This window comes from Hylobates moloch, unplaced genomic scaffold, assembly GCF_009828535.3.
Source record: "Hylobates moloch isolate HMO894 unplaced genomic scaffold, HMol_V3 SCAFFOLD_26, whole genome shotgun sequence".
Classification (NCBI taxonomy): domain Eukaryota; kingdom Metazoa; phylum Chordata; class Mammalia; order Primates; family Hylobatidae; genus Hylobates; species Hylobates moloch.
In genome coordinates, this window is record NW_026652301.1 from 4,482,871 (window position 1) to 4,507,095 (window position 24,225).

The following is a 24,225-nucleotide window of genomic DNA, read 5'->3' on the forward strand; positions in this document are numbered from 1 at the left end:
CTATACTGTATGGTAGAACTTTACTAACTGCATCCCTTACCCTAAAAATCAAATTGCCCAGTAAGGCTGATGGTGCCATTATAATGCAATAGAGTTAGGTAATCTAGAAGATTCCAAGCCAAAATACTACTTCATGGCCCAACAATATGTAGATTAATGGCAGTGAAGGTGATATTTTAAGTCCTGAACTACCTAATGTCTCTCAAAGACAATGTCAATTCCACCTAAATTACTTCAATTAACTAGGACACCAGTAATACATAAGATTTCTTCCCAGTGATGGTTTGCTGGCTGCTGCAGGGCAGACTTTCTGCTGTTTAGATTTTTAGTTAGCCAAGGTATGCTTATGCTCATTTATCTGAAGCCCCTCCAAGCCCAGGAGTTTAGTGATCCTAAGGTACTTACATTCTTTCATAAAGCAATTTTGTTCTTACCTCCCCATCAGCAGAGTTGGCCCAGTGAGTTTTAAATATTTATTTTCAATAAAAACAGAGTCACAGACTATTAGAAAAACAGACTCTCCTGTATATTTTTCTTATGCTTCTATTTCATTTACTTCTTTATCATTAAAACCAAAACCACAAGCTCCAGTTCTTGAAAGAGATTCAAAGTGTGGCCCAAGAGTTCTTTACCTAAAAAACTGGAACCAAAAAGATACCATCCCTCATCTTCACGAAAGGGAGATGGGAGAAATAAAGACTGCTGTAGGGACCCTTTCGGAGACAGCTATGTTTATTTTTCATTGTTATTTATACCTTTGTTATGGGTTTATTCTCTTCTGGGATAAGTTTTCTATAACCTTTAATGATAAAATGCTTTATGTTAATTCTTCATTGTTGCTGTTACACACACTTTATTAGCTTTCATTTTCCTGTTAGGCTGAGTATTTGGAGATTGCCTTGCTGATACTCCTCTCTGCCCATATTTAGGGAAGGACTATTTCTCCTGTATTGCCTAAGCTGGTGCACAATTCTTCTAAAGGAATACGCATGAATTCTCTCCTCTAGATGGTATATGTAGTTCTGCCAAGACAAGTATATATAACCTATGCAAATGAACTGTATGACTGCGATAAAGATCAACTACTCGCTCCCCAAGATTTTACAACTATTACAAACTTCATTTCCTTTCAGTTACTGAAGGATTAGGGCAGGTAGAGGGTGGCCTTGGGAAATGAGAGGGGGTCTAAAAGAGCTTTGCAGGATTATTAGGGCACAAGAATGGAAAATAAAAGTACAAAGAGAGATATAATAAATTGAGGATAATCTTCATTTGGTTCCACTCAAAGGGGGAGTTAGAACAAGGGAAAGAAACGTAAGACAGCAAATTTTATAGATATAGACAAGTTTATGCTGGTCAATTTCTTGCAATATTGAGGAATGTCAGTTTTAGAAAATGTGACATGTATGGTATATATAACCAGAGATTACTAATACGTTCATAATCAAAGCTGTGTGTTGTGTGATATTGTACATTGTATTTAGGGTTCTACAAAGAATTAACATCTGCACTTCAGACTCCAGTGGGAAAAACCGAGCTATAGAATTGTTAAATTGTGATGGTGACACCTTGTCACAAGAACAGAATAGTCATCTGTAGCAAAACTAAAGGCTTACTGAAAAGTCAACAACTCAGGCTTTAGAGAAGATGTCATAAGGAAAAAGGAAAATCTTATTTCCTAACTACAATTTATTAAATTCTATTAAATACTGCGACTTACCAACAGGCCGGATGTATAGAGAACCATCTGTGTTTTGAGTCCCTTAGGACTTATAAGCCAGCTTTATTGGCCATCTTACTCACAGATACTTAAATCTACCCGTTGACAGAAATCTTCGGATCATGTGAATGGGGAAAGATAGAGGAAGGCCAAAGAGTGTGTTTCCCCACCTCAGTGTTCCTCTCAAGGTCCAACCGGCGAGGACTGTGGAAATGACATCTTCCTATCTATGAAAAAGCACCTTTGTCCATTACCAGACCACAGTGTGAAACTGCTTCAAACATCTAGAAAATAGATCCTCCTGTAGAAATTAGCCTATGGAAAAGCCTACACAAGGGCAGTGTGGAGTACTGGAAAAAGCATGGGCTTTGTCCTTGGACAGCTGGGCTCAGTTGCTGGCACACAGGAGGTGCCTAGTAAATGGTAACCGTCTATGGTATGAAAGAAAGGACGTTTGCTCATACTTTCCCCACTACTATCCTCCTTCCTAAATATAATCCTTCATCCTATTCAAAGTTTCCATGGGACTAAAAACTTCCGTCCTCTGACTCAACTAATACTGGGGCCAGGACACAGCACCGCATAGTGATCAGGAGTTCAGGAGCTGTAGACAATCCCTGGGTTTGAACACTAGTTCTTCTATTTGCCAGCTGTGTAATCTCAATCAAGCTGTAAGTGTGCTTATTAATTACTTTTAATGCAGTTATTGATAATTCATTAAGCCTTATCTGTAAATGGGGGTAATTATAGTACCTATACTTCACTTGGCTAATGAGAGAATTAAAAGAGATCATCTATGCACAAGATTCAGCACAACACCTGGCAAAGGACTGTTCAAAAATGTAATTTATTACAATGATCATTATTATTTCCCACAGCAACTATTTATTATTATTATATGTTATTATTATTTCTGTGGCAAACTGAGAAGTGGTGAATTTTACATGGTTAATGTGATGCATTAAGAAAGTTCAACTGAACCCAAAGCTTTGATTCCTCTTATCCCTCATACTCCCTGGAAGTTAACTTTTAACTGAGGAAATGAACAACTTGTGCAAAATACATAACCAAAAATTTGCAATTAGAGATATCTGGCTTTTATAGCAGATTTTTGTATATTGTGAAGGCAGCAAGAACCATTTTAAATTTTCTCTCTCTCTCTCTTTTTTTTTTTTTTTTTTAAGGAGACAGAGTTTCACTCTGTTGCCCAAACTATAGTGGTGTGATCATGGCTCACTGCAGTCTTGACCTCCTGGGCTCAAGTGATCCTCCCACCTCAGCCTCCTGAGTGCTGGGACTATAGGCGCATGTTTCTATGCCCAGCTAATTTTTTGTAGAGATGGGGTTTTGTCATGTTGCTCAGGCTGGTCTTGAACTCCTGGGGGCAAGCAATCCACCCGCCTCAGCCTCCCAAGCATTAGGATTATAAGCATGAGCCACTGCACCCGGCCCCATTTTAAATGTTCTTAAACCCTGAATACAATGAGCTCTCATTGCACTATACTAGGAAGAAAGAAATAACTAGATCAGTTTCAGAAAGTCAACCTTAGAGGCAGCAAATAAAATTTTCAAATGTTAATTTTAACTTAAGATATTAACAAATAGAGAGGTTTATATTATATAGACTAGTTTTAACTTAAGATATCAACAAATAGAGGGATTTATACTATATAGACTCTTTCAGTTCAGATTTATATTCTTTCATTTTCTACAAACACATGAGTCATGGAACCACTGCAGTGCACTTCAAAATATTAATAAGGAATTACCTAGAGAGACAGAAATGCAGTGGGAAGCCATCAAAGTGGGCTTTAAGTGATCTATAAAATTAAAATGTGACATAAAAATAATTTGCCCTTCCTAGTCTCCTTTCAACTTTCTGGCCATATTCTAACAGTGAATACATAGATGATATACTTAAACATCAAAAACATTGAATATTTCTACCTGAATACTATTTTTTGTTGGCCATATACATTCTAATTTGCTCCAGGAAATTCTCATTGCATGGCAATCATGTGAAATTTGTTTTAAACATTTTTCTTCTACTTTTGAAGCCATGCAAAGGGAAGTGTATATTAAAAGCTTCTTCATTCACCATTTGCTTAGTTATTAATTTGGGAATTAAATTTTGTTTTGATAACAATTCTTCACACATAAATACTGGCTTTTATAACTCTACCTTCAGAGTTTGATGTTCCTTCTTCATGAGGAAATAAACTGTTAAATTACACAATGAAAGATCCTGGTTAAACAAGTTTTGTGAAAACGGGAATTTGCTATATACAAATGAGCACATTTCTAAAAATTTGAAAGACTTAAAAGACATTTAACACTAAAACTACATATATTTTAAACAATCCGATCTTCTACTGGCGATGGAGATTTTTTAAAATGCTACAGTCCTAAACGTTATTATTTAAAATACTGGCCATCATTATATTATATCTACTTTCCAGTGCTGGTAATAGTGCTCTAGCCAATGGGAAGCCAGTTAAAACTAACTTTTATTCTACCAATCTGCCCCATAAGAACTCTGCCCCATAAGAACAAGAATACAATCCTACCAGATCCTGCCAAAATTATAAACATTTTGAATTAGAGAAATTCTGATTTAGACAATTCTCAGTCATATATAATTAACTTGAACATACAGAAATTCATTTTAAAAAAAGAACGAAAATTAAGGATGGACTTTAAAAGTGCCAAACCACACAGATAATCATGATATAAACATAAAGCAAGATATTTAATATTTTCTTTATTTAGTAAAACCCAAAAACTAGATCCAGTTTGCATTTTTTAAAAATCAGATGATAAAGGACCTAAGTCAATTCAATAAATTAATCAATTTCAATTAATTTGCATGAACTTCTTGATTTTTGTATAGTACATGTATTAATTTTCTACTGCTGCTACAAAAATGTTTCCCTGGGATAAAATCAAAGTTGATAGGGCTGTATTCCTTCTCTGGAGGTTTTAAGAGAGAATCCCATTTCTTTGCCTTTTCCAGCTTCTAGAAGCTGCCTGCATTTAAGGATCATGTCCGCTTCCTTTACCTTCCAAGCTAGTAGCTAGCATTCTCAAATCTCTCTTTGTCTCCTCTGCCACTTTTAAAGGCCCCTGGGATTACATTAAGCCCATCAGGATAATCCAGAATAATCTCCCTAATTAAAGGTTAGTTGATATGCAACCTTAATTCCATTAACGACCTTAATTCTCCCTTGCTATGTAACCTAACATTAGGATGTGGGCATCTTTTGGGGGTCGGGAGCAGTTATTATTTTGCCTACCACAGTACATCAGATTTATATCTAAATTTGTAATATTAAATTCAAGTCAATATTCACCCAAGCAAATTAAAGTTCTCGAATACTATTACTATTATTATTGTTATAGTGTACAATAAAAATGTAAACAGTTTTAAATGTTTTCAGTTAGATAATCACATCTTCTTTCGCTAGAGACATGCCAACTTATCTAGCGTCTGACCTCTTTCCATTCTTACTTGGGCAAATTTGACACCAATCAATTGCTTTAATACCTTGTTCTCAACTCAGTTCACTACTCAGTGCATTGTAGGTTACACACTGATAAAAATATTAAACTCCCATAAGCTAATGTAACATATATTGCTTATTATGTTTATTATATATTATGCAAACCTGTTTTTTACCCTCAGCTTACATCTCAGACTGTAATAAAAAACTATAAGAAAAGACTATTTCACTAACATGGACTTCACACAACGTTTTCAGGAAGTATATTGAAAGAGCAGATTGTTAGCATTTGCATAGATTTTGGAGATACCACACCCCATGTTAGAAATGATAAAAAGGAAACTTGGCCCAGAGATCTTCATCTGACTTACCTGAGGTCACACAGCTAACCTGAGACACAGCTGTCTCCTGACAATAAATAAGTGTTGTCATGATTATGATGCTGTTCGTCTGACACATAAAATAGGGTCAACTATGACTCATCACTAGAGTATATTGTGAATTAATATCTTTACTAAGTTACACTCCAAGGGACTGTAGAAGTAGTATTTTATCATTCTGTTCCATGACGATATATAGCCCCAAGCCAAGGATCAAGGCCTACTAAGAGCCTGTGTAAATTATAGAAAACTTGTAAAATGTCATATAAGAAGAAGAAACAGTACGCAAGAAGGAGAAACTAACTGGACAACAAAATCAAAGAATGACGAGCCTATGCTAATAATGCAGATAACTTCTCTAAGACAAAGAAAAACTTGACAGTATTTAACTTTTTCATGATAAATCATTATTTCTTTTCAGTGGAATAAAATGACAAGAGTATAAGATATTTTTATATGGATTTTCTTAGAGGAAGAAAAATGGCTTAGAATTTGTACAATTTCACAAATATCATTATGTCAAGAGTATTTTGAAATTCTGTCATTTTCTCCAATTTTTTTTTTTTTTTACTTTTTAGAGACTGGATCTTGCTTTGTTGCCCAGGCTGGAGTACAGTAGAGCCATCATAGCTTATTGTCTGTCTCCAAATATTTAAATCTCTACTTTAAAATATATCAGCTAAACACACCTATATCCCTAATCTGATAAATGAAAAATATAATTCTCATGTTAAAACTAGTTTCTTTTTAATATTAAATATATCACAGTTTCCTTCAGATAGTAGGACTGAATTCCATTTTTAAAAGTTATGGGGGGAGAAGCCTCTTAAGTTATCAATAAAACATGGTTTTCTTGGTATCATAAAGGAGAATTAAAATCAACTTACTTGATGTAATAGGGCACTTTATTATGTGAAATGGATCTTTGCCACGGCAGCTGGACTGATGCTGAGGAAACAAAGGGAGATGATTGGAAACGCTGGAAACCAAAAAGCCTTACACCTTAATGCAAAACAACCGAACATTTTATAGCAAATTCAATGAACTGCTCTGGTTTCTGAGCTGGATTCCTATAATTATGAGATCCACTGGGCCAAAAAAAATAGCTTTAAGGATTCATTTGAAGTAAAACAAGAAACAATACAGGTTCAAGGTCTAATGCCAACGAATCTAACCTGTTGATAAAAATACTTTTAAACTTTCAAATGGTGTTGTTTATAAATACTACAGTTTAAACCTTAGTGCCATCTGGAAACTGTACTCCATATATATTTTTGATAAAGCTAAAACCAAAATTAATTTTACCTGGTATATCCAGATTAAAAATTAGATTTTTCAAGACTGAATTTTCCAGATGACTAATAACATTCTTTACTTTGCATCATAATCACAGGAGTAGCTATTGAGTACAGATGGCATTTAAATAAATTCAATTCTATAAAATTTAAAAAGAAGGAATTTAAAAATAGGCAAAAAGTTGTGAAGAACCAAGGCAATCATCTAGGCAGAAAAATCCCAATTTCTTATTTTCATCTGAAACACACACAGAGCCCAGTCTCCTACTTTTGCACTAGACCTTACTATGATTGAGATTTTCTGGGGTTTTTAAATTGAGGTACTTTTTTTTTTACAATTCTAGTTACTTCTTACTAATAAAAAATATATTATTCCTACATTAACCAATTATTTTAAGACTTATTTGAGAAGAATAGTACATGTGAATTTAGTGCCATAAAAGAATTTTGCTAAATGAACAAATACAAAAATTCAAATAATACTTTGAATTTTCACACTTTGCAAATATCATCAGATCCTCATGTAGCCAGTTGTCACCAATACTTTTTTTCTCAATTTCATGTCACATTAATATCTTACAATTATTCAGCATTCTAAACTTTGCCAAGCATTTTCAAATATATGTTCTTGGTAAGGAAGCCAGCAAGATACACATTAAAGTTCCATTTGATAGATGAGGAACTAAATGTGTAGAGATAAAATAACTTGCCCAAAGAGTGATAGCCAGTAAATAAACGGTCGAGCTCAGATGTGATCTCAATTTCTGAACACCAGTTGAGCAATTTTTCTACTCAACAATTCTTCCTCTCTTTATAAAAGGCAAGCACTCTGTTCTCAATCTATGCCCACCAAAGTATAAAAAGGGATGAAAATGAGGAAGTAGGTATGTTACATTTCTCATTAGAGCCAACCTCATTTCAGTGTTGGCACCAGGCTAATACGTCAGTTTTTATTTTGTGCCTAACTAAACAGGCTTCTTTTATAACCATGGCTGAAGTCCAAGAAATATAATAAAGCCAAAGATTCCAAGCAGCAAAGGATAACAATTATTAAATTTATTAATTGGGACTTTGTTTACACTTCCCCACTCATTTTAATAATTGTTTTGATTTGAATAGCTTCCACCTCCTTGGATTCTCAGTGTTAGATAATACAAGGCCATGTATTTGACTTTTACAAAAATGTGTATAAATTTCACAATATTTTACTTCCAAAAGAATATGTGCTTGATTTCTACTATGAGAGTGATTGCTAGGTGAAAGTGTAGCATTTCATCAATATTAAAGATAACTGATAGTTAGAACTGTAAAGACAGTCTCAATTATTTTGTAAATTCCTCTTTCATTTGGTCTTGGTACATAGCTTTACATTTTGAAAAACTGAGCTTTAGAAATCTGGAATACTTAATAATCTAATAAGTATACAGCAAACCTATTTACTTCATCAACATTGATGGTATCCGGACTTTAAAAATGTGTCCTGGCATCTAGGTACACGGTATATTCCAGGAAGGCCTATACCAAAGATTAACTACCTAAGGTCTAAGATTTGTGAAACAGAAAAACTGTACGGAGTTGAGGTAGGGGTGGGGGCAGTGAGGAGGGTGAGAGGTAGAGAGGTATAGGGCAGGAAGGGGCAGAAAATGACTGATTAAGATTCTTGAAATTGTAAAAGAAAAGCCCAACCTTTAACTGAGGTAAGGCAGTTTATCAATAGTGACAAAAAGATTAAGAGGAAATATAAATGTAATTAATTTAGTTAGAAGATACAGTATTTTTTAGCTGTTTCTATGGTTATAGTTGTAAAAAAACTGTCATAATTGAGAAATAAGCTTTGCCCTAAGTTTTAAAGTTTACTTAAATTGAATTAAATGAAACAAATTGCTTTCTTACATATATTTGCCAAAAGAAATGAAAGGAAAGGAATTAATATTTACTGAAAGCATTTGTGTCAAGAACTGTGCTAGGTGCTTTGTGTAACTGGATATGCCTTGTCATTGAGTTCTCAAAACAATCAGAGGAAATAGGTAATATGGTATTTTAAGACAAAGAGATCAACCTTCAGAAATTCACAGGTCTGGTAAGCGACAGAATGAATGTTTAAACTCAATCTGGTTGACTATAAATCCGACATTCTTTAGTATCCTCAGCAGTGAATGATAAAGTAGAAGCTCAAATTGTTTATGCAAGATCTCAAGAATAGTCCATAAATTTAAAAATTCCAGTTGAAAAATATTACATAAAATTCTACATAGGTGGTTTGGCTACATACGCAATACTTGAATAGAAGAAAAACTAAATATAATCGCAGTGAGCCTAATAAATCAAAATCTTCCCACTTAAAGATTTATGGGGAGTGATTTTTTTTTACTTTGAAAGTTGAAGGTGTGTTTTAAATAAGCACTTTTTAAGCAGAAAAATTAATTTAAAACCTTAAAATATAAAACTGATTTCTTTATTGTGAAAAAGTTCATAATCTTTGCCTATGACAAAGCAATGATGATATGATACTATGTTAGTTATAGCAGACGTTCCAACGAGAAACCGCAGCTAAAGATGAGTTCATTTCTGTTCCACCTTGAAGACTTCTCAGTTGTCACTACATTATTACAAATAATAACCATTAAGCAATATTTTCATTGATGTTAGTACCTCCTTACATGCATCTATCTAAATAAACATATTTATAGCAAGGAATACGGCTTCTTCAACTAAAGTGAAAGAAAATGCTAATTCATTCAATTAATGCGATCGGTCCAGTTTATTAGTACTTACTAGAGAGAAAATGCTGAGAGGATGGTCCAAAATCTCTGTGGGCTTCCTGAAGCTGTTTAAGGCGATCATCCACAGAAACCTGTACACATACACATGCAAGTCAGAGGAAATCATTTGATTCCAAAACAATAACTTTAATAATATTTTTGCTTTAAAGACTATAATAAATGATGCTATTGCCCAGGATATGATTGTTTATATAGACCCCTTAGACCCCTTCTCTGTCTCTGGTATCAGAGTAATGGTAAAAAAAAAAAAAAAAAAAAAAAAAAGACTCCTTCTGACCTCAAATAAGAGTAAACAGTGCCAGGTACTCTTCTAAGCAATTTATAGAAATTAACTCTTTAGTCGTCACAATAACTGTAAAGGTTATTTTTATCATCATCTTAGAGATTAAGAAACTAAAACACAAAGAGGTGCCCAAGGACATAAAGCTAGTGAGTGGCAACACTCCTGTTCGTATTCTGGTCATCCAGTGCCAGAATCTGTGCCCTAACTGTTACTCTGCATTGCCTCTAAGGCAGTACATTGTTTGTAAAGCCTCTAAAGTCAAAATGTGGTCATGGGATCAGTGACCACTCATCTCTCTTTTGTAAGGAAGATGGTAAAAAGTGTTATGGGGAGCAAATGAAAAAGAAGCCTAGGAAACTAGATAGTTAGATAATAGATTATATATATATATATATGGGGAGAGAGAGAGAGAAATAGACAGTACATAGATAGTGGATAGTTAGAAGGATAGAGTGAGTGAGGTGGTAGAAGTTAAACAGAGAATGAAAAGACACGTGAGTATGCAACATCTTATTTTCCTCCAAATTTGTATCTGATCATCTCTACTTCAGGTTGAGATAAATATTTAAGTTTGCACAGGCATATTAATGTACTCGTCATATTTTTTAATATACATTTTTGGTTTGGGTTTTGTTTTGTTTGTAAAGACAGAGTCTCACTCTGTTGCCCAGGCTGGAGTTCAGTGGCACGATTATGGCTTACTGCAGCCTCGACCTCCTGGGCTCATGCAATCCTCCCACCTTAGCCTTTCAGGTAGCTGGGACTACACGCATGTGCAATCGCGCCAGGTTAATTTTTTGTTTTTTTGGTAAAGACAAGGTCTCACTATGCTGCCCAGGTTAGATACTCTACATCTTTTATCCACATCTTTGTTTTTGTTTTATTTTTAGAGACAGGGTCTCACTCTGTTGCCCAGGCTGGAGTGCAGTGGCACAAACATAGCTCGCTGTAACCTTGAACTCCTAGCCTCAAGTGATCCTCCCACCTCAGTCTCTCAAGTAGCTAAGACTACAGACGCACACCACACCACACAGGTAATTTTTAAATTTTTATTTTGTAGAGAGAGGCTCTTCCTATGTTGCCCAGGCTGGTCTCAAACTTCTGACCTCAAGCGACCCTCTCACCTCAGCCTCACAAAATGTTGGGATTACAGGCAAGAGCCCCCATGCCTAGCCTTTTTAAAATACACATTCTATAGTTAGTTCTCTGCATTATGAAAATGTAAAGGGTTACTAAACCGAGAAACTACATGCAAATCAGTAACAACTGCACACAGCCTACTGACATTTCCATTTCCTTTTTCTAGCCTTGGTCATGTAATGCTAGTTATTGTTCCACTTAGACGGACAATCTCATTTGCAGCTGTCCTTAAATGAAACTGTGTATGTCTGGTTCCCTGGACAGCACTAGTTCCTCCTGGTTAGCTATTTAAACTGCATTAGTAAGCACTTTGTTCATTAAGGCCTAAAAGCATTCACATGCCACACTTTATGAGTAAAGAAAATATTACTCCTGCAATTCAACAGTGTTGCCCACCAGCATAGATTTTCCTCTTCTTATCCAACCAGCAACTAACATCTGAGCTCTGGAGGTTACCAGGACCATAGATAAGGATGACAGAATACACATCTTCTTTCAAGTATAACATATTCCCCAACTTCTAATCTTTGGAAATGGTGATAACAGAAATAGAATGGGAAGTAAATCAAAATGGACCATAAGAATCATCACATGAAGATAATGAATTAGAGAAACAGAGCAGAAGAAAAAAAAGAATAAAGAGCAAATATTTCTGTGTTCCACCCACTAGAAAAACACATATAAATTTAACAGATTTTGCTTTACTAATCCTAGGTTATTAACACTCTTTGCAAAGACTAAGATTGTAAAATATTGTACACTGATTTCTTACTTCTTCAGTTTAAGAAATATGAACCACTGAGTGCTTTGATATTGGAGTTAATTCAGCAAATCTATTATATGATAAAATATTATATCTCTCAAATGTTTTTATGCACTACATCAAAATTGCATATTTAAATAACGTCTAGAGTCATTAAACCAACTGCATTAGCTAAAATCTAAGAACTAAAGGTAAACACAACTGGTATAAATGTGCTATCTGGAAAAAATAAGGAAGATATTTAAATAGCAAGCAGTTAGAAGAACAACAATAGAGACTTTCCTAATTTTTCAAAATGAAAAAAAATACATGATGAAAGTAAGAAAAATGACTCCTTTATGAGCCATTATGTGAAAAATGTTTCTGTGACCTACCACAGATTTCAATTACTGTGATTTATTTAACCTTTTGCAATTTTCTACAAATATCATATGAATAGTACATCAAAAAATTAAATTAAACTCTATAAATAAATGAAGCCTTTAGATTCAAGATACTGAAAGACAAATACCTGATGTAATCACATGCTAAATTCATTATCAAATACCATCAGTAAAGAAAGAGAAAATGGTGAGTGGTAAAATAGTGAGGCAGGGTTTAAAGACCACCCAAGGTGTAAGCCTGCATTATGAAGGGGAATAAACTGATACCTGTAAAAGTTTCCATCGCATATTAAGGTCATCTAGCTGGCGAGACATCTTTAGAGAGGGATGCAGGTCAAGTGGAGACAGCTGACTGGATAAATCATTCACTGTTTTAACTTTAAAGTTGATTGGTGCAATTTCTTCTCTAAATGCCTACAAGACAAGAACCAAAAATTTATTATTGGAAAAGAATACAACAAAAGCTAGTACAGTTGATCCTTGAATAACTTAGGTCTGAACTGCATGAGTTCACGTATGCACAGATTTTTCTCAACCAAACTGCCTGGGTCTATTTCTGCACAGATTTTTTTCAACCAAACATATGGAAAATACAGTATTTGCAGGATGCGAAACCCATGTATATATGGAGAGCTGACTTTTCATACATGCAGGTTCCACAGGGAAATGTGGGACTTGAGTATACATGAGTTTTGGTACATGGGGGGTCCTGGAACTGTACTTCCAAATAAATGGCAAGGCCAGCTCAGAGGAAATGAACTACAGTTGCCCACTCAACAACAGCTGACTTAATTCAGGTCTTCAGTAACTTGGATGAAGAACCAAAAGGTCACTGTTTATTACCCAAAGAATATAAATAAGTGTGTGAAGAGAAAAATTATAATTCAAACTTATTTAAATGATTATGTATTTCCTTTCATGCTTTTTATTATATGCAGTTTACTCTGGAAAATGTATGCCATTATTTTCCACTTTACTGATATCTAATGTTGATTCTATCTTTGGTTTGTATTCGTATTTTCTTTTTGTTTCGTTTTAACATAGCTACCTTAATATTTTTTCACCAAATGCAACAACTTGATTTTAACATGTTTCCACTTAAAATTAAGTTAGAAAGTGGCCAGTAGAAACAACATTCCTAACCATGAAACCAATGCCTAATTACAGACTCAAGAGGTAAGATCTATCCCTGTCAAAACAATTTATAATCACTGTCTGTGGTTAGGCCTTGGGCAGGAAGAGTGGAGTCTACAGGAAAAAAGGTAAATGAGTCTTAGAATTGACAAATGCCACCTCTGAGCAAGGTCTAGAATCATTAAAACAACTTACTAAGAGCACTTAGAAATTGTAGTTATGAGCATCCATATTCTTGATGTCCCCAGTAAAGAATGGAAGCTGCTTGGGAATAGGCCCTCACTATTCAGCACAGGACTTGCAATCCAAGAGAGGCAGAATTAATTTCTATTGACAAAGGCCCACAAAAATGATATTTGAGCAATATTAAGCTAAGACAGAATGGATAATGGAACTGGGATACTAAAGGAAAACAGTTTAAGTTGAAATTGGCCACAAAATTATAGTTAATAATGTACCAAACTGGATTTAGAAGTAGTAGGTGTTGTAAACATCCCATTAGCTTTGCCCTCAGGTTTCATCATTTCTACATTGTCCACTCTTTAAGTGGGGAGGCTCTTTAAGTCTCTTTAAGAGACTAGAGTCAGAGTGAGAACTATGAATGTTGGAAGTTTGAAGTCAACATGTGTAAAGTAAGAAATATCACCAAACCCTGCAGCTACCAACATTTCAAAGACAGGGTAGAAGAAGGGAAGCCTACAAATTCATGGGAATTGCTGCAATATGGAAGAAGAAAAAGAGTTGAGATAGTTTTTTTCCATTGCAGCAGATTTGGCATTTTAATAGATGACAGAATGTGCATACACAGACAAACACACAAATACAATTAAATAAGCCAAGAGCAGTTGTATGGTAACAGAAGCATTATAAGTGTAAAAAAATTCACAATTAATATAGAAGCACAGGGAAGGAGGAGGGGTGGGTTAGAGTGGGCAAAGGGATTTTTCAGTCTGGACTTTGAAAAGGCCTGGGTCCCTCAGATTCAGTTTCAGAACAATTACAGAATTCAAATCCTTCAAAGTTTCTTCAGTCAGGATTTTAACTATATGCATTAATATTCTCTCCATGGGTAGGTACCTTGGAGGACTCAAGAACTGTAATTAGCTTTTAAAATCAACATCTTTTTATTTTTTATCTATTAAAGATTAAAAATGAAATGCCAGAAAATGTTTTGAGATGCATATAATTTCAAATAATAGCCTATTTTATTTCAAAAGATAGTGAACTTTTAAAAAATAGAATATAACTTCAAGACAGGCTTTAAAAATCTTTTGGAACAAAAAAGAAATTTAAATTTTTCCTCTCCAAAAATAATGTTTCTCTATATAAGCCACAGGTTAAGACATTTAAAAAGCTTTGACAAACAAGGTCTTTGGTTTTTGTTTTTCTTTTTATGGTCAGGTGTTATATGGCAATGAGGAGTCTTTCTATCAAGAAAGTTTATCTTTTGTTTTTGAAGAGCTTCCAAATTAAGGGGCTTGAGATAAAGCAAGTTTTAAAATGGTTTCAGAACTGCTGTGTGTTCTAGTATAAAGAACCTATTTATCATGTTATGACTGCACTTTCCTATAACAGAATAAAAGACTATGTGGCCTTCCTTGCCATAAAAACAGAACATCTGCTAGTATCAAAGGTGCTAACTGGCAGTCTGTTGGCAGGTGTGACTCCTAAGCCCTTCTCCTGCCAGAAGGTGTGTATTCTGTAAATAAGAACGATTAACGATAATTTTAGGGAGTTAACATTATCTGATTACCCCTAAGAATTTCATTTTCCAGTTGCTTTGACATATTTAATAATATTTAGCAAAATTCAATACTTATTTTTATCTGACTACACTGTCAATGGGATTTGGGGTATACTTTAAACCATCTCTTACATCTCTTATTGTCTAAATTTTATTAACTTTTTTTTCAGGAGATGTTCTAGAATATGGGGACCAAAGAGGATGTAACCATAAGTCTAACATCCATAGCTCTGGGCAATTCCTGACTACAAACAGAATTTATAGCTAAACTAATTCTTCATTAATATACAGTAAGTTACAATTTATAGATAGAGTTCCCAGTAAAAGAGTGCGCTTTTGATTAAATCTCTATCTCCGTCCACCAATTTACAAGACATACCGAGTAGAGAGGAACCTGGAGACTATACCATATGGACACAACTCTGCAAAATCCAGGTTCTGGGAATCAATACAAAACAAACAATTCAGTGTCTTTAACAAATAAACTGAAAAGGAAAAAGGAAGAGCGGGGAAATCTAGAGATTAAAAATATTTTTTAAAAACAGGTAAACCTAACCTATATTGTCTAGAGATGCACAGCTGGATAAAAAATAAAAATAAATGTAAATTATCAAAAAAGTTGCATTAGTTGTTATTTGGGGGCAGGGGGTTCCAATGAACCCCAATGAGGGTCATATGGAAAGCACCTGTCCTGACTCCTGATGGGTGGGGTTGCAGCGGTGTTGGCTTTGTAACAATCCCTTATAACAATTTATATATGTAGCTCTCTTTATTTGTGTTATATTTAACAAGAAAACATTTCTTAAAAATCCTTCAAAGACAATGATGCTGACCATGATTTTTTCAATGTGATCCTGCAGCGAGTCAATGAGTAAGTCTCCCACGGGCTTCCAGCCATTCCGCACGGACTCTGCCTCCTTCATGTCAGCATCCAGGTCGTCCATAGCTCCTTGCAGGTCTCTGAGTTTCTCCAATGCCTTGTCCACTTGCTTTTGCCAATTGCTAGTTACAGCATTTAGACTTTCCCATTTTTCTTTGACTTCAGAAGATTGTTTGCGCATGGCTTTGGCAATCTTTTGGGCTCTCTCCTCAGGAGTTAATTCTGTGATTTAAAAAAAGGAAAAGAATAATTTGGATGTTTGATTGTATATTCTTAATAGCCAAGTGTGAGTGTTACCATCGTTACTGAGGAATACAGAGAAAAAGTAAGAAAAAATTACTCCAGGGTAAAAATTGTCCAGGGTAAGAAAAAATTTCTCCATACTTCATCCATGAATTCTCTGCTATATCTAATCATACACTCAAAAGGAGAATAAAACAGTTACTGAGATTAATAAATTGACCCAGTTTTTGAATTTTAATATATTTGTAAAGCCACTGAAATGTAAGAAGATAACACAAGAAATAAACCAATTTTTGTTTATCATAAATTTAGTTACACAAAATCCAAAGACACTTTTTCATTTCAGTATTCTCAAGAGAAATGGTAAGTATAATTAATGAAGAATGACTATAGATTATAAGCAAAAACTCTCAGAAAATAAGATTGATTTATTGTGTTCCTAAAAATAAATAACTGAAGACAAATAACATACCTTAGATAGTGATCATCTCTCTAAGGCTGTTTAGCAGTTTAGTTTTATTAATAAAGGGCATCATCTGCAGCCCACAAACATTTTAGCAGGAAGATAACAAGATTTCAAGGACCATCCCGAGTTTGTAATAGAGCAAGGGGGCTTCCACAATGCCTGAAATAAACTTAGAGTTTCAGGTAGCAGGCCTAACACATGGACAGGCCACAGGATGTGGGCTGGAACAGTCCAGAGGAGAAGCAAAGGATACAGACAGAAATCAAAGTCAAGTTCAAAGCCAAGTGTCAGAAATATAAGAGATGGGGAGCTGGTAAAGCAAGGGCAGAGGAATGCAGTCAACACTGAGGAGAAATTCTCAAGACAGCTTAGAAAGGTCTCCAGCATGGCTCCACACTCCTGGGGCCTCACTATCTTCTACACCTTAAAACACCTCCTTTCTTATCTAGCTGATTTGATGGTGGTATCCAACTGTCCACTGCAAATAAAGAGGCAGTGCAATCGACATAAACTGTACATTAATTTGAGACAGAGAACACATTCTTCTTTGTGATAACATCTCATCTTTCAGTACACATCACATTAGCAATTTCCACTTCACCTCAAAATGTTCCAAATCACTTGGAAAATGATCATCATAAGATGAACTTCATCATAAAATGCACAGAAGCAAGCTTTCCTAAACTGTAACTTTCATCCTCAGTGTAAATTGGTTTGCCTGACTTTATTTAAATATTATATAAAAGCCAAGTCAAAGGTGACAGAACACATATGTTTGTCTCTCTAAATTTCAAAAAAATTCTAGACATTGATATTTAGCAACCACAGAACTACAAGTTGTGCTGCTTAAGTGGTGGAAGTCTACAGGGAAACTTCAGAAATCTCTTGGCAGCTGAACTGAAGGAAAGAAGAGAAAACATCACAATCGGTAGATAGGCTGAATATACCAGTACAAGATAAATAAAGAAAATAAGTGAATTAGAGGCCAGGTGTGGCGGCTCATGCCTGTAATCCCAGCACTTTAGGAGGCTGAGGTGGGTGGATCACCTGAGGTCAGGAGTTGGAGACCAGCCTGGCCAACATGGCGAAACCCCATCTCTACTAAAAATATAAAAATTAGCCGGGCGTGCTGGTGGGCACCTGTAATCCCAGCTACTCAGGAGGCTGGGCCAGGAGAATTGCTTGAACCCAGGAGATGGAGGTTGCAGTGAGCCGACACAGTGCCATTGCCTGGGTGACAGAGTTGAGACTCCATCTCAAAAAAAATAATAAAAAATAAAAAAATAAGTGAATTAGAGAAACAGGTTCAAGTAACCCTCTAGGAGCCCAGAGAAAAGCCCTAAAACATGCAACATGTCAGGATTGCAAAGGCTTCTTGAGAAAGCAGCTCTCTGAAGGCCAGGGTATCATTAAAAAGGCAAACTTTATTTAAATCCTTATACCTTCAAGATATCTAGGCTGGGTGTGGTAGCTCATGCCTGTAATCCCTGCACTTTGGGAGGCCAAGGCAGGTGGATCACCTGAGGTCAGGAGTTTGAGACCAGCCTGGCCAACATGATGAAACCCCATTTCTATTAAAAATACAAAAAAATTAGCTGGGTATGGTGGCGCACGCCTGTAGTCCCAGCTACTCAGGGGGCTAGGGCAGGAGAATTGCTTGACCCCGGGAGGCGGAGGTTGCAGTGAGCCAATATTGTGCCACTGTACTCCAGGCTGGGCAACAAGAGCAAAACCCCATCTCAGAAAAAAAAAAGATACCTAAAAAATCATAAATATATAATATCTATATTGTATATATTTTATATAAATATAAAATGCTATGTCTACGATGAAAAAAATCATTCTTAGGCTCATGAGAGGTGGTAACGTTTATGATTAAACACCTGTGGTTGTTAATAAGTCACTTGGGGTTTTTCAAAAATATATCTTAAGCATTGACTACTGTAAAAAAAGAAATACACTACTCATTTCAGAACGGACAACTTAATTATGGTAATTTTCCTCAGATAAAGTAAAAACTCATTCTGTCAGACATTAAATAACCTGGCACGGGGAGGCCCATGGGTTCTTTGTCTTGTGACAAAACATCATCTGCTGCCTCTGACGTTTTTATCTTTCCTTAATGTAAAAATCTATTGATTGAGCAGTCCTTGTGCAGTATTTATTACATAATCCCCACTCAAGCAGCTACTCAGAAGAAAAGAAAAGCTCTATGTTCAATTCACCATCTGTCTGCCAGAAAGGAAACATATCAACGAATCACTTTTGAGTCAAAATAAGTTTCCCAGTGCAGCAACAATCTCAGCTGAATGCATACTTTAAGCCAAGCACAGAGCAAAGTAAAAAACAAAACTTTCTAGAAGTCTGTGAAATACATAAGAAGAAGCAACATGTGATATATGAAGGTATGACTATTTGGAGTAAAATAAATAATAAATAAATTCAAACATCTGAAAGGCAGAAAAAAATGAAAAAAAGGGAAATGATTGCATTCTTAAAAAAAAAAAAAAAAGTCCTGTCATTTGAAAATCAAAGGACAAATGTTACTTGAGATTTTCTGAATAGATATTTGTGGTAACTGCTAAAACCCACCTACAAGTAGAAGTACAGGATCTTCTCCACCAGTGAAGAACCCCGGTGTCATATTAGAAATGACCCTCACAGTGAGGGACTGAGTGAGTTTTTAAGGCTGTTAATCCAGGAACCCTCCACCAAAAGGTACTGATTTCCCTGGTAAGGGTAAGGTCTGGCATGGACAGATAGATGCCAAAGCTCCCCAGGTGGTTCTAACAGGTTGTCAGGATGGAATGCAGCTAGCCTACTGGCATATAAATTGATTTCTCTGGACCATGTAACTGAAGCTCACGGGATATTTTCACACCATTGGGTTCTTGTGTCAACGCAGAGCACAGTCACTAAATACTGGAGGCCAGAGAGCAAATGAAGCTCGGTGACAAGAGGGTAATCTAATTTGCATTGGGAAAGGCAGTAATAGAGGCTAATGCTAGAGACAGAGGAAACAGCAGGAGAAAACCAAATAAATTTGCTAGCAATTCTGAGACCAGAAGACTTTTTTTTCCTATGTCACTTTCCTACTCTCTAAAGTGTGTGTGTGTGTGTGTGTGTGTGTCTATGTATGCCCTGTCACTCTCCATTCTCCTCCCTTCGGGTCTTCCCATTGAACTGGCCAAAATTTGAGGGTAGAATTATATTACATACATATACACTCAACTACTCAGAAGAAAATATATATATTTATGTATACTATAGATAAGTAAAATTACGTATATATTATATATAATTTTTATATATTTATATTTAAAAATTATATATATATATATATAAACTATTTTTTTTTAGTCAGCATCTCGCTCTGTTGCCCCAGCTGAAGTGCAGTAGCATGAGCATGGCTCACAGCATCAAGCTCCTGGGCTCAAGTCATCCTCCCGCCTCAGCTTTCTGAGTAGCTGGGATCACGGTTATGTGCCACAGTGGCCAGCTAATTTTTTTTTTTTTTAGGGATGAGGTCTCACTATGTTACCCAGGCCGGTCTCAAACTTCTGGCCTCATATGGTCCTCCCACCTCAGTCTCCCAAAGGGCTAAGATTACAGGCATAAGCCACTGCACCTAGCCTCTTACTTGTACTTTTATATTTATTTATATTATATATTTATATATTATGTATTATAAATATTATACTTATTTTATATTCATATTTTATAATTTTTAAATACCAATTTATTTATTGCATTACAAAGCTATTTAAGGGAGCACAGATAACTATCTTTTAGAAAGAAGAAACAAGAAGAAGACAAAGGAAGAGAGGAAAAGGGAAAGACCAATCCTGACGTTTTCTGTCATCCAATTACCTTTACTTCTTCAAATATGCAAATTAGTGGCACAGCATTTATGCCACGCTCTCCTTTATACCATGAGGAAAAAGACTATAATACACTTCCCTAGAATGCAGGTGAAAAACCAAAGCCAGACCAGGAACAGAGACTAGGATTTGGAATCAGTCCTGCTCCCATTTTGCCCACTGCCCCTAGGTCAGTTACTTGACCTGCCCAGCCCAGTTTTATCAAGTGCAAACCCTATTTTCTCATGCTAGAAAAATATTTTATTTCAAGAGTCTATTTTACCTCAATTCAATTATGTAAGAAGGTTGAGCCTCTGTACATCTCAAAGAAATCTTAATAGTAGAGGAAAAAAAACCCTTCCTTTGAGTGCTTATGCAAAGCTATTTTTTAAATTTTAAAAATGAAACTATGTTTCTCCCATGAAATAATGATAGAAATTTATTAGAATTCACCCAGTGTTATTGTTTAATAAACATTTCCCATATGTATTGTATTTTTTCTCAATTATGATATCAACATTTATAATCTCCATTGTGGCTTTTCTACTCAGGTTTTAAAGCCCAATGTCATGAATGTTTTCTTTCCTTCCATATTGATTTTATAGTAGCCAGTCTAGAGATTGGTATGTCCTCAGTATATAATTACTTAATTGAGTTGGACTGAATAGAATTTTTAGTGCTCCTTTTTATTGAGAACATTCAACTTTACAATTTTAAGTGGACATATTTTCACTTCATTTTTCTTCCTCCTTCTCACATCTGCGTAAAGCACTTATAAAAAAAAACCATTGTGAAATGGATCAACCTTACAAAGTCATTTCAAGTATGGTAATTCCAAATACCTTATTTATACTATTTGCTTTTTTGCATGTATCTATAATCTTACTGTTTTATTCTACCAAAAGATGAAAAGGAAATATTAAAACAATCAAGTAAAGAAAAAAAATTAACAACTGGCATTTTTACTGCTGGATAATTGGGTAGAAGAAAAGGTTAGGAGATTGTATGCAAGTTCCAATACTAAATAGTTACATAATCCTAGATACATTCCTTATCTCTTTCAACCTCAGTTAATATATAGAAAGCTACTGGCACATGTGTGGCACACAGTAGGCTCTTGAGGAAGGTTACTCTTTCATTCCTTTTTACTATTTTATAATTAGCTCTGGGAGGCTTAGATATCTGTAGAGATTTTCACATAAGCAAACCACGTTGATTAGCCAATAAGAACTCAAGGGAAAAGACTTGACTTGCCCTCTCTCAGTACCTCTCTCTCTTTACCCCCCTCCTATTTCTCTCTCTGTCTCCTCATGACCAAAAGATGTTTCTGATTAAAATATTGGGAAATACATTATTTCCTAATTTTCTGATTAAGTGATTAAGATCCATTTAATAACTCTGAAATGTTCAATCAGTGTTTGAGAGGGCCCTGACCATTCCCTACTCTGTACGATAACTGATGACAACCACTCATTATGAGCCAGATTACAAGTACATCAAGTGCCACGGCTGATTAGTGATCCTAATTATGTCCATTTAATAAATTATAAGGATGACAATAACAAGAGGCTACTCAGAGCAGATTCACCTGTTAATATGTAGCCTAAATCTTTCAATATGGATATGATAAAGATGGCATGGATTCATCCATGCTGCCGGTGGACTTCTCAAATTCTTTTTTTTTCTTTTTTTAAGAAAAGAGAACATAGATATATTTAGGGAACATCAAGACCTCAAAAGTAAATAGATTTAGGGACTACCTTCCACAAATATTAAATGCAAGTTATTAAGAGAGGGGACACAAATGGAGGGGAACTCAGAATACAAAACACGCTGTGGAGGGAGCTACATGGCACCACTGACCTGAAGTCAATAGAGGCAGAACTGGAGTCTAAATACATTCAAGGTTTACTCTTCCTGTGAAGTGGCCAAAGTAAATAAGCCCAGTGTTGAGTGGAGGAAGAAGCAGGGGCCAACCACTAGACAGATGCAACTCCAAGGAAAGAAGCAGGAAGAGCAAAGAGACCCTGGAACAGACAACCAGGGCCTCGCTAAGCAACCTGAGATCTTTCCATTTTCTTCATTCAGGAATAATCCCTGAATTTCCTCCAAGTAGTGGCAGTTTTGTGATTTATTCAAGCTAATTCCTTTGGGCTAGACATCAACAGATGGGTCACTGGGGGCAGGCAGGTGGCAATAAAAGAGAAGAGGAAAAGCTGAGAATGCTTCAGGAGGAAAAAAACATCTGTTTTGCCCACTACTGTATCCCGAGTAACTAGAACACACCCCTTGTAAATGGTAGGCACTCAAAACGTACTTGTTAAATGCATGAATCAATCTCTGTACAATATATTTAACTAGAAAAAGAAAATAAAAAAGAAAATTCTCCCCTTTCTCCTTCAAGAATCAAAGGACAGGAGTTTTAGATTCAAAGTCTTTTATTTCTTGCCACACGACTGCCCATCTCTCCCTAGGCTGCTTCCCAGCTAAACACAGCCCCTAGTGATTGATCAAGCTACAAGGAAGTCTGGAGCTTTCTATCCATGCTCTGCCATTCTTATAAGTTAAATATGGCTTATGTTTATGTACTGCCAAAATAAGTGATGAGTTTAATTGAAGAGGAGAATTTATGCCTGTGCTAGGATTATACTTCTTAAAAAATGGCAAAAGCTCTAATTCTTGGAAGATTCCAGCTTTCTACTAAGAACAACAAGAATCACAAAAAATAAGTACATTACACCACGCTAAAAGAGCCTTTTATCCTCCGGTCCTTTATGTCTAAATCAGAAAGTAATGTCTCAGATGCTGATTATAATAAAATACACACGTGTAAATTATTGCCATCTTTTTATGAGGCAAATGTGATTTACGAATGGCTGTAACACTGATTAGAGAACATAACAGATGGTAAACAATTAATTGAAAATGCTATGTCCCTCAAACAAACCTTTATCATATAATTCTTCATGAAAACTGTTGTTTATTTAAATGAGATTTTATTACTATGGTAGGAGTTAGCATGAAAAACATTTTCCAAATTTTTTTTTTTTTTTTGAGACGGAGTCTCGCTCTGTCGCCCAGGCTGGAGTGCAGTGGCGCAATCTCGGCTCACTGCAAGCTCCGCCTCCCGGGTTCACGCCATTCTCCTGCCTCAGCCTCCAAGTAGCTGGGACTACAGGCGCCCGCCACCACGCCCGGCTATTTTTTTTTGTATTTTTAGTAGAGACGGGGTTTCACCGTGGTCTCGATCTCCTGACCTCATGATCCACCCGCCTCGGCCTCCCAAAGTGCTGGGATTACAAGCGTGAGCCACCGCGCCCGGCCCATTTTCCAAATTTTTACCCAATTGATGGGCTTACTCAGCTGGCTCGTTGTATTTTAGAAAAGTTGAAGACTAGATGCATTATATTCATACAGATATTATAGAACTTTAACTTGTGAAAAATCACATTACTGCTCTGTAGTTAAGAACACTGGAAAAGAAAGTAACATTATATTTTTCTGTGCTTTTTCATGCATTACAACTTTACTAATTTAATTTGGACTTGAGAAGCTAATGAAATTATTTTCGTGGTCTATAGGCCTGAAAGCAATTACTTATACTTCAAATTTTTATATGAAAATTAAAAAGACAAAGTCTAATATTGCCTA

The 24,225-nt window shown here is 35.6% G+C and overlaps 1 protein-coding gene across 7 annotated transcripts in view; it reads right to left on the reverse strand.

Moving 5' to 3' along the window:
- LOC116463116 (utrophin-like) overlaps positions 1-24,225 on the reverse strand; it is a 572,404-nt gene that overhangs the window by 86,958 nt on the left and 461,221 nt on the right. For all 7 annotated transcript variants that reach the window (XM_058434468.1, XM_032146075.2, XM_058434467.1 and 4 more), the window contains 4 exons: positions 15,959-16,227; positions 12,515-12,661; positions 9,671-9,749; positions 6,488-6,548 (listed from right to left, as the gene is read on the reverse strand). In XM_058434468.1, coding sequence (XP_058290451.1) covers positions 6,488-6,548; positions 9,671-9,749; positions 12,515-12,661; positions 15,959-16,227 — 556 coding nt within the window. The remainder of the gene's footprint in view (positions 1-6,487; positions 6,549-9,670; positions 9,750-12,514; positions 12,662-15,958; positions 16,228-24,225) is intronic.